The sequence below is a fragment of the Alligator mississippiensis genome, chromosome 3, assembly GCF_030867095.1.
Source record: "Alligator mississippiensis isolate rAllMis1 chromosome 3, rAllMis1, whole genome shotgun sequence".
Lineage (NCBI taxonomy): Eukaryota > Metazoa > Chordata > Crocodylia > Alligatoridae > Alligator > Alligator mississippiensis.
The window spans coordinates 240,613,318-240,625,250 of record NC_081826.1 but is presented as its reverse complement, the minus strand read 5'-3'; the positions used below and the strand labels follow the sequence as shown (position 1 = coordinate 240,625,250).

At 39.5% G+C, this 11,933-nt stretch overlaps 1 protein-coding gene across 7 annotated transcripts in view; it reads right to left on the bottom strand.

Annotated features, from left to right (window-relative positions):
* Positions 1-11,933, bottom strand: part of ARB2A (ARB2 cotranscriptional regulator A) — a 413,000-nt gene that overhangs the window by 290,560 nt on the left and 110,507 nt on the right. For all 7 annotated transcript variants that reach the window (XM_014597271.3, XM_006264051.4, XM_059725034.1 and 4 more), the window contains one exon: positions 5,792-5,983. In XM_014597271.3, the coding sequence (XP_014452757.1) occupies positions 5,792-5,983 (192 nt within the window). The remainder of the gene's footprint in view (positions 1-5,791; positions 5,984-11,933) is intronic.

Sequence of the window (11,933 nt, the reverse complement as noted above, 5' to 3'; positions counted from 1 at the left end):
GAAGAGATCACACCATGAAGCAGCAGCCAGCTTCTTCATTATCTTGTGCTGGTTCAGGTACTTTTAACAATAGTATTATCAGTAGTGTTTAACAATAGTGCTGATATGACTGATATATAAAAATATTCCTAAAGGACTAGTCAAATTGCCTCTTGTGTTTCTTTCATTCCATAACTTTTGTTCGAGTGCCAATCCTGGTGTATCTTATATCTGATATTTATCCCTATGTGTTACCTCAACTGTTCTGAAAACTCTGAAAGCTTTATCTGCTGTTTCCTTTGTTACAGTGAGCAAGAAATGCTGTAGATCTCTGAAATTCAGTTGTACCTCTGAGTTCACAAACTTCATAGTATACTCATGGAGAATACTATCAGGACTTTAAAAAAAGAATACTCATCCCCCTCCAGCTAAGAAATAAACCCAATAGCCAGGATGCAATATACTAGTACTGACTCATCTCCTAAGCATAACATGATAGGAAATGGATTCTCTTTTTTTTTTGGACATTTCCAAATTTTTCCTATTCCCACTGAGACATAACTGAGACCTTTCAACTTTTTCATGAAAACATGCAAGCTGAGAGAGATCCCTCATAATGCATCATAACCAACAGCCTGATTGTTGGATCACTCCTATAACTTGGGATAGGAGAAACCAAGATTCCACTCCTCCCTTACCTAGGAGGAGGACTGAGGTCTCCAAGACTCAAACTGAGGTCTTGCATATCCCAGGGAAGTGCCCTAACTGCTTAGCTAAAGAAAAGTGGTCTCACACTTTCTCCTTTTGGATGTGTTCCATTTTCTATAAACAATTATATAATTATTAGGTGAGAGAAAGAGAAGACCTAATTTATGCCCATGGCTAAGACAATCACCAGGAATATGGGTGATCCCAACTCAATTTATAAAATTCAGAAAACAGATCTTGGCATACCTTTTCAGGTGCCTTTTCAGTGCCTGTTTACTTCTTTCCTTTTAACCTCTTTTCTCCTCTATTTTTCCTGAGTTCTTTAACATTTCTGCTATATTTTATCAGTTTTCCTCTTGCACATCTTCCTCCAATTTTTTTTCCCAATGGCAAACTTTTACATTCTAAAATACCTTTTAACACTTCCCCTCTCTTATACATAGGTCTAGGAAATTTTAACCAACACTCATTATTCAAAAGATTAAGTATACTAATGAAAATCTGATTAAAAAAAATAAAGATTGAAAAAAGGCACTGCCTAGGGGCAATGCCAAGGCAAAAACAAAAGCAATGCTTAAGCTGATGGGATGTCTACCTAGGTGCCCTTCCCTGGGCTCTATTAGAGGTTTCATTTGACCAGCTGTTATAGACTTGCCAAATTTTAAACCCTTTCCCTTGAGCCCTTTTACTCCATCAGCTAGAAGGTAGAAGAAGGAGCCTTTTTTGTCCATTTCCTCTATCTTATGCCCCAGCTTGCTCCAACCCTCTGCTACTCCCCCAGCTTTCTGGTTGTGAAGGACATGACTTTGCTTACTAGCCCCTGTGTTCAGGCCCTCCCCAGTGAGTAGTTAGTCTCTTTGGCTCTAGTATTGCTTAGCATTTTTCAAAGTGAAAAACAAGCTTTTCTGATCCTTGATAATTTCACCACTACCTAGAGGAGTCTGAATAGCAGCACTAAAAACTTATGTAATTCTTACACTGACTAACTTTGCAGTTGGAAAATCCATGAGAAGTAACAGAGGTACTAAAATTGTTTGCACATTGAAATAGACTGCCCTCAGTATCAGTTTATGTGCAGATATAATTTAAAATGTTATTTTCACAACTATGTAACAAACATTTTTTATTTTATAAGTGAAAAATCAGGTTTTCCTGATGCTGGTGGAAGTCACCAATATAAACTTCCTACTCATGACAGTGAGTGGAAATGTTAAGTCCTAGATACTATTCTCAGGAGATTCAGGCAGTGTATTTAAGTAAAATATCACGTTGCACTCCACTTCCCCCTTCTTCAGTATGGTAAACTTATCAAGGAAATCTTTTCTGAAAATGTCGGCAAACAATAAGACTTTTCCTTAATTAGAAGACCTAGAAGAAAGCCAAGGCAAATATCAAAACCAAGACAAGCAGCAAAACATAAGTAATCACTTAATAAATACTAGTCAAGCTATTTTATCTAAAAAGCACACACTTTCACTTTGAGAGATGCAGAAGGCAGGGCAGAATGGCACCTTAGACAAAATGGTTCAGAGAGGCAACAGTTTACTTCCTGAGATGCTACCATAGACTGTCGCTGCCTCACTGAACCACGTTGTCTAAGGTGCCACTCTGCCCTGCCCTCTGCCTGACTTCAGGCTAACCTCTTTGACAAATAATATATGATTGCCTGTTCATTAGATACATATTCAGTCTACATCCCATGAAATATAGTTAAGAGTGGGCACATCTACACATGCATATTAATGCACTTGAATAAAGCAATTAATTGAATATTAATGAACTCCAGGACCACAGCACATTAAGCCGGGGCAGAGCAGCCCGGGCTGGCAGACGGTCCGGGCGGTGGGGGTCAGCCTGCTAGCCTAGGGCTGCTCCCCCTGGCTCAATGTGCAGTGGAGGGGCTGGCTGGGGCAAGAGGGTGTTTCAATGCAGGGCTAGCCAGCAGGCAGCCCTGCACTGAAGCACCATCACAGTCCAGCTAGCCAGGGCAGCATCTACACGTCCACTGCTGTGGAGTTTTTTACTCAAAAGCATGATACTACTTGTATTTACAAGTACTATCCTGCTGCAGAGTAAATTAGTTTACTCCAGCCTAATAGGGGCACACGTGTAAACACGTGACATTTACTGTGCAGCTAAGTAGTCTACTGTGCAGCAAGCATCTCATGTAGACACACCCAATGTTATCTTTCTTGAGCACACCTTGATTGATTTCGAATACCTTCAAAGGAGTTTGATTTGTGTAAATAGCATATTTTGCCATATATCAACCTCTGCCCCTCAAATAAGATGCGTCTTATTTTGGGAAGGCAAAATGAAGAGAATTTTTTTTTCCAGAGTCATGACTGAATGCTGGCTACAAGGAGAAGGACAGAGTCTGTTCTTCAGCCTTAACCTGTCACAGCTGCTGCTGAACAGGTCAGCCAAAATCTACTAGCATTTCACCAGCAGTGGTGACAGGGTTAAACTTCTATCTTTTGGCTGAACAGGAAGGGGAAGGTGAGTGATGCTAAAGAACAGATTACTCCCCTGTTGCATGGGGCCAGGAAGGAGGCAGAGCCCCCAGCAGCTATTCCAGTGTCCCCATGCCTTCATTCTGGTGCAGAAATCAGCTTCCTCACTAAGGGCTTTGTTACACTTTATACTATAAGCTTCTCAAATGTTGATTGGTGTTAGTGTTAGCTCAAGTTTACAGTAGCTATATGTTCATGTACAGTAGTTCATGTTCTCTGACTCTTCCCAAACTATACAGCTATGACCTGCCACTACGGGGTTGGTGAGCAGGGGCTTAACTAGGAGCTATAGCTGTAAGCTGCCACTGGAGAGCTGGTGAGCCAGGGTTGGAAAGATGGGTTGATGGGGGTAGGTGGGGTAGGGAGGGGAGAACAGGAGGCTGGATGGGGAAGAGTTTTAATGATGGGGACTATGTAGTGAAATGGAAGGTGGAAAGGCAATGTGGCAGCTTGGGGCTGGGTGGAGAAATGAAGGAAGTCAGTCACTGAAGCCACTAAGGGATAGAATAAAAATAAGTAAAAACATATAAAAAGAAAGAAAGAGTAAGTACATTAAAGAAAGCCTCATGTTTTAATAAATTAAGATTGAGATTGGGATTGGGACTGGGATTGAGATTGGGAAGCCCCATCTCATAGGGACCCCAATCTAGCACACTACCTTGCTCCCCACTCCTCTCCCCCTAGCCCTCCATCCAGGACTGGTCTTTGCCCAGGTGAGCTGCCCATCCAGGTCACACCTCCAGGATCAGGAGGGGCACTTGGCTAGGTACCCATCCCATCCCATGGGCAATAGAGTTCAGGGGGTACAAAGTCTGCCCACACAGAACAAGAGGGTGGGGGGAGGAGGCACTTCATCCTGGGATGCTGGAGGACTGAAACTTGGGTGGCTTATCTCTGGGGAGTGGCCACATGAGCTAGGTAATATGGATTAGAGATAAACTTGCCCAGGAGTGGCATAACTTCAAAATGCCTAAAAAGTGCTTACTACTAGTTTATACATCTTAATGTGTGGACAATCTAGGAGTCAAGAGCTCCCTGAGCTGCCTAAAATTGCTGTGCGACGAAGCTCTTATTCATACACCCCAATTTTGGATGTCTAACTTCTGGGGGGAAAGGTATGGGTCATATGTCAGTAACACTAAGTATTTAGTAGTATCTTGATTCTAATACCCATTAAAAATTGGCTACAGCCTGTCATTGTATCAAACACATCATACACTCTAATTCTATTTAATGAATCATTTTACTGTGGTATTAGGTATAAAACCTAAATATATAACATATTTACCAATGTTTTAACCATAAGTGCTATGTTATTTTGGTGATACTAATCAATAACCACACAGGTATGTGAACTACATTTATGAGGACTAAAACTGTGAAGCCTAGTGTGAGTCATAATGATTATGTTCATTTAGGTATTTGCTTTTTGTTTTTTGTGTTTTCTGGGAAAAATAAACAAATTAAAATGCAGAACTCTTAACACTTCTTTCAAAACCTACTAAAAAGTTACTGCTTTGATTAACATACCCCATTCTTTAGCATAAGCTAAACATTTATTTTAATCTTACTTAATATTATTCTTTCGCAAAGTACAATACTTTAGCAGAAAATTGTGTGTCCTTAAAAAACTAAGCCATCATTAGCATCCCAGCCTGTTTTCCACAGTTACAGCCAAGTGCTTATTTCACCTACACTCAACATTTTGATGAGGACCTCGCTTTGAACTTTTAACAAAAACATTTACATAAAAAGCACTCACAACATACAAAGCATCACTGCAGAAATTACAGATGCACTTGGCAAAACATTTATAAGAAGACTGTAATGAACAGGAACATTAAGAATAACACATTAAAGTTAATGTATAAGTAATTCAAAAATACTAAAAACATTATACATGGTTTTCAAATGATTCTTACAGAAAGTTTTAAGTGTGTTTTATGGAGCAAAGTATGATTTTTAATTTTAATAGTCACAGTGTTCCAAAATCTGCACAAGTTGCACACTGATTTCTTGTGCTACTACTTTTCCCTTACCATATGGAGGAAACATACAAATGGTAAACATCTTAAATTTTAAACTATGGATAGATGAAGCAAAATATATCACTAATTAGAGCAACTGCCATAATAAGATTTGGTGGACTAAAAATACTACACTAGCAAAATTTGGTAGATGCTTAAGAAAGCTTGCTGTTATCAAGTTATCATGAAAGCTCATGCTAAGAGGAGCTTTACAACAGACATTTGAGTGAGAATACACAAATCTGATGAAATATAAAAGAAAACACTTCAGATCTTAACAACTTATGGAATTCTTTTTGTATTCTTCCTTTTTAGTTTGAAGGCTTTATAACTTTACCTGCCACACTAAATGAGACAGCAGTGCCACCACAACCATATGACATACAATAGGAAACAACTTTCTCTTTTATAGTAAAGTATCTGAAAAAAGGTTTTTAAAAATAAAAGGAGGAAACCATTCTAATCATGAACATAATGAATTTCTGGGAATTCCATTTAGCATAGCTTAAAAAACAAAAAAATACAAATTACTGATAGTTAATACACACACATATATTTACTTACCTCAACAGCTCTCTTAATATATGGTATCTGTGTACCACTGTCCAGATCTTCATTAATAATAAGTCTTCTAGCCCACTGACCTGCCCTGACAACACCACTACCATGAATTAAAACTATCAGTTTATCTGGATTCGTCATTGCATCTTCACTCATAAAGATAAAACTCTTTGGCTCACTCTCAGAAGCATCTATCTGAAATAAAAAAAGAAAAATCATTATACAATTAAATACAAATTCCAAAATAAAAACAAAAATATATTAAAAGTCAGGGTAGATCTGGGGCAGGGGGACAGCTGCACCCCACCCCCCCAAACTCCCTTTAATTCTTACTCCATCCAAACTTTAAAACCACCTGCCTGGGAGGGACAACAGCATTTCTGCCAGGCAGTACTGAAACAGTCAGTTTACTTCATGACTCATTATCGTCTCCCTGATTCCTGCTAATATCTCTCTACTCCACAGGTGTAAATGACCTTCAATTATACTTTGTAAAGGTCTTAATGTTCTGCTATTCAAGCTTTCCTTTCTTCTGAAATTTTGCTGGCTGTTAGTCATTCCTGGTAATATCTCTCTTCTAATACATAGCCCTGTTGACTGCTTCTAGCTCTAAACCTTAACTCAGGTGTGACAATATTAATTCACATGTAGAAATGACTAACACTATTGGCAGCACTGTCCAGATGCTCAAGAAGGCAAGATTTGATTTTATGAATCTGAATGAGAGAGATATATTTAAATATTATGACTATGTGACTAATGATACAATATATTTTGAATATTTTTGCCTAGTTTGTTGTGTTTTTTTCAAACTTTATATATAATCTAGCATATCAGTGCACATTCTAATAGTTATATTTTTTTGCTTTGACATTAAACTGAATACTATAGGGCTAACATATCTGTAAAGCTCCTGGTTTCTCTCCAACTGGAGAAAAACAATGTGTTGTGTTATATGTGATGACATGTCACACCATCTGAACCCCCCTTTTCAAAATACTAGATCCACCAATGCTAAGAGTTGTAATTCAAAACTGGCCATTAGAATTTATACACATTTTGCATTATGAAGGCTAAACTATACTATGCAAACAATATAGTTGAACATGAACTAAAGCCCTTATCTGAAGTCTGAAGCCTCACAATCCTCATTTTCAAACAAAAAAAAATACATTACAATTAAGAAAAAACTTATCCAAAGGAGATTTATAAGTAATTTATCATACACAAGTAGGAGATAGGAGGCAGGAAGCATGAAAAATTATAAAAATACAAAAGGAGCCATAGACTTTAGTTGCTCACATAAATTTACTGGCAGAGAAGAAAGTCCATAAAAGGATCATCTGGGAGAAAAAATGTCAAGTAATTTGTCACATCTTATTTGCCAGAAGCTGCAATAATAGATTCATGTGGAAAATATATAGAAAATGAAAACGAATACATCCTTCCATTTCAATCACAGCAACACAAGGATCTAATAATCCAAATAAGAAATCACATTGTAAATTTAGTCAATTATAAAGTTAGTAAAATAGTACCTGCATATAAAATATGCAATAAAATATCTTCATTCAATTTTGGAGTAAATAATGGCTTTGTTGTAAGCACTGATGAAGAGGCAATGTGTTGCTGCATAGCCCCAGGAGCAGACCAAGAGGTAGATTGCGGCTGCGTACACACATTCAAATAATCTGAGAGAATTCTCCCAGGGCTATTTTCCTGATGGAGAAACTCATCCAGAGCTGTGTGTACAGACAATTGAATGCTGAGCCCTAAAGAGTAAAGTTTACAGCCTGTGGGGGAGAGAGGAAAGGAAGGGTAGGGAACGGGACTGTGCAGACATCTCAGCATGCTTTGCAGGCTTCCCTAGTCTGTTTGGCAACAGATGGCCGCAGTGCATAGGGCAGCCCTGATTGGCTGACCCAGCCTGCCCATGGGCAACCTCTGTTTCCCTACAGCACAATGTGGGGATTGTAAAAGGGGTGTGTGCCACTCCCTGCTGCAGCAGCAGCAGAGTCCAGAAAGCAATACGCTGTCTCCCTGGGGAGTGGTGACAGGGGCAGGATGCTGAAGGACTATGTTCTCTTTTGAGTGAATTCATGGCATGTAGCATTTACTCTCCCAGAAGATATTCTGGTTGTTCCCAAGTTATTTTTCTCCTGGAGCAGCCATTTTTACTCTGGGAGAAAAAGCATAAAATTCTGTACACTTCTGGGTTCTCCATGGAGAACAGTAACTTTTCCAGGAGAAACTGAATGTCTGTATGAGCCCTGTGAAACAGAACACCACAATCCAGGCCTCAATGTCCCCTGTGTGCCAAGTGAAGCAACTCATTTAAGGTGTAATGTACCTGTCCCATAGAACCAGTATAAGTATCCCGGTTTGAACATTGAGTGGACAGAGCTTAATATTCCATCCGCTCCTCTCCTATTCTTACCTACATCAGAAAGAACTGAAAAGGGAAGAAAGCTCTTATGTGGGGAGGCAAGGAGGCCACAATTTTAGCTGTATGATTGGCAGGAGTAAATCAAGGCTTGTATTGAAAAAAATGGGTCCTTTAATTATCTAAGTTCTGAGGCAAAAAAATACCAACACATCAGAATAATTTTAAAATTAAGCTAAAATTTTGAACAAACCAATATGTCTTGTGTCAGAGAGAGAGACAATATGACTTAGTTTCATCTCCAAATTTCATGCAGCGTGAATGTTATTAGTGCAAATAGAAGTATTCACACAATTAGGCTTCTAATGGTGAGTCTCCTTGGAGAATTACTCACTTAATAAAGTTCAAAAGATCACACCTGTATACAGCACCTAACTTCAAATCTAAAACCTTAATCCATTGGCAATTCATAATTCTACCCCCAAAACAAGCATAACATTTTGAAGTTGCATAAAAATTTTGACTCAGCATAAAAACTGCAACTTTGGTTTCCCCTCTTTAAAATAAGGAGCGTACTCACTCCCTTCTCCACCCTTCCCCAAACATTCTCCGGCTCATTCAATTAGATGGGAAGAGCGCATCTAAAGTACTTACAGTATATATGCCCAGCACCTAACAAACGTATAAAGAAAGAATGCAGCCATGTCAAGAGGACAGGAGGACACAAAAGGTCTTAAATGGTGTTTCAAATACAATGTAGATCATTTCTATCTTAAGTTTTGAGATTGAAATTGCTTATACTTAAGATATAATATCTTAGTACGCAATACTTAAGATAGAAATTGCTATAATTAAAATAAAACAATGCACTTTTAGCTTCCAGAAAGACAAAGGTATAATTTAGTTATACATTTCAATACTATGCTGTAACTGCATATACAAGAAAACATATTAACTAGTTCCCACCCCTGTAAATGGGTTAATTAAGAATAAAGTTTAAAATTTCTACTGTATACGTTTAAAAAAAAAACCCGAAACCATCATTCCCTTCCTCAACTTAATTACATTTGGAAACTTTTTTTCAAACCAATTTGTCTTCAAACAGCAGTAATTCATTAAATGAAGCTTTCACTAAAGAATGCACATAAAGGTCATTCTTGTGCACACCTCACTTTATTGACAGATCAACCTAGAATACCATTTATTTCTAGTCACAGTGAGACAGCAGAAAGCAATTTGTATTTATTAACAATTCTCAGTTTTGGATTTGCCTGTGAACACTTAACACTGATCTTTTATTTAAATATAGATTAAATAAATTCAGTAAAAGTCTCAATTTCAATTACCATATTTACTCGAATAGAAGATGAACCTGATTATAAGATGAACCCCCCAATAATTAGATTCTATACATTGAAAAGTTATAAATGTGTTATAATTTTCCAGGTATAGAATCTAATTATTGGAGGTTTGCCTTGAATTTGCTTCCCCCCACCTACAGCAGGGAAAATAAAGCTGGGAGATCAGGTAGCCTTTTGTTCTCTGCTTCCCACAAACTTTTTCCCTTGGCAGCCCCTTCCCCCTCCCCTTACTGTCAGACTTCACTCTCCCTAAGCATGTGGAAGTGAGAAGCAAATTTGGAAACAATAAATCTGAAACTAAACATGGCTGTAGCAATTTACATATAATACCCATATACTTACTACATAAATACACTTTTAAGCAACACTTTTTCACCTGCTTATATCACTGGGCTCAGTCCCACAAGAATCAACAGCATTGCAAGCCATAGTGAGCCACAACACTGCGTACAGTTCACACAGAATCCCTCTGTCACACCCTCTCTCAGCCCGGGGCATATGATTAGTGTGGCCCTACTTTCCATGGTGACCCCACAGCTTAGCACTGCTCAGTATGTGTTTACCCCCCCTGCAAATCATCCATATGCTAATTAGCCCCTCATCACTGGAACTGGGCATTCTTGTTGCAAATCCAGGGATGCTCCAAAAATTTACATGCAGATGAGGCACAGGGCAACCTGGTCCAGCTTCACCTTATAGAGGATTGAGTCACACCAATCATATTTACCAGGCTGAGAGAGGGCACAACAAAAGGATTCTGGGTGAACTGTATGCAATGTCATGGCTCAGCATGACTCGAAAAGGTCGACTGTGAGGGCAACTGCACTTAATGGGCACTAGCATATGCCATATTCAGATGGGTTGCACTAACCTATCCATGTGGTAGGTTCCATCAGCATCAAGTGATCGGCAGAGAACCTGATCAATGCCTTAAGAGCAGAGAAAAATCAATGGAACGTCAGGATGGCAGAAGTAGAGGAGGGGAACCCAAAGCCCAAAAGAGTGGCACTGGTGCCTGACAGCCAGGAGGTAGAAAGAGTAGAAATGAAGGTCTGGAGACAGAAGAAGAGTGGATAAAGGTAGAAAAGGAGAGAGAAAAGAAGACAGTAAAGGTGAAGGAAGGAAAGCAACAGAAGCAGTGACAAAGAAGGCAGTGGTGAGAGAGATGAGGCCAGAGAGATGGCAGGAGAAGAGGAGAGCAGGAGAGAGAGTGGGAGCAACTGGAAAATGATAGTCAGGAACGCAACAGAAGGTCAGCCCATCAGGAGTGGCATGGTGGAAAGATACAGAAGAGACACCATGGGATGCTGGTCCAGAGTAGGGACTATGGATATGGGCAACATTAACTGGCAATGGGATACAGAAGGGATTGGCTATGAACAGATTCAAATTTGTGGAGAAGGTACTGTTTCAGATATTGGGGGTGCAGGCAATACTGTGGGAACATCTCACCAGCATGATTGCTTTCTCCAGCTGAAAGATATGGCAACTGACTTATTGGAACAAAGAAGGGTATAACCAATTTTGGGTGAAATATCCATAAAAAGGGAGGAGGGAGAAATTAAAAAGTTTAAAGCTTGTAGCAGCAGAACAGTTAAGGGAAGAGTGATTACTTTCCAGATGTATATGGATATATTAGAAACAGAAGACATAGAAAGGTGCCTGGAAAAATATGTGCAAAGAGTTCTGTAGGTAGAGAAAGTGAAGGACAAATACGGTATTTGGAGAGGGCCGTGGAGGGCTCGAGCAGTGTTAAAACCAAATGAGTGGAGCCCAGATGGCGTGCAGCACCTCCTTTCGGTGGTCCAGATAGAGCCAGATGAGGGTTTTATAATATATTGTGGACAATCAAAGCAATGTAGCAGATGAGGGAAAGAAGGGAACCTGGTTGCACATTGTCCCCTCATAGCATGTTACAGGTGTGAAGGAACGAGCACAGAGCAGAAGAGTGCCAGGAGTTCATAAAATGCACTGTTTGTGCGGGGGAGGGATACTTGTACTGCAAGTACCCAACAGCTTCTGCAACAAATGTCAGACCACTCCTCCCCCAAGAACTACAAGAATCAGAAAGCAACAGTGAAGAAGAGGAGCGGGAAGAGACTGAGATAGAAAAATTAGGGAGACTGCACAGGAGGGAGAAATGGAGATAGAGGGAAGCGGAATCTCTGTAATAGAAGCTGCACAAGAGAGAAGTAGAGATGAAATGGAAAGGGAAGAGGGAAAAGCAACAAAGAATCAAAAGACATGGAGATGGGGGAGGGGAAGAAGGAAGACACCCAACAGACAACAGAAGTGGATATAGTGTAAGAAAAAGAGCCAGATGGACAGGCAGGGAAAAGGCAGAAAGTGAAGGGACAGAAAGTCAGGAAAAAGAAACCTAATAAAGGGGGAGACAAGTTGG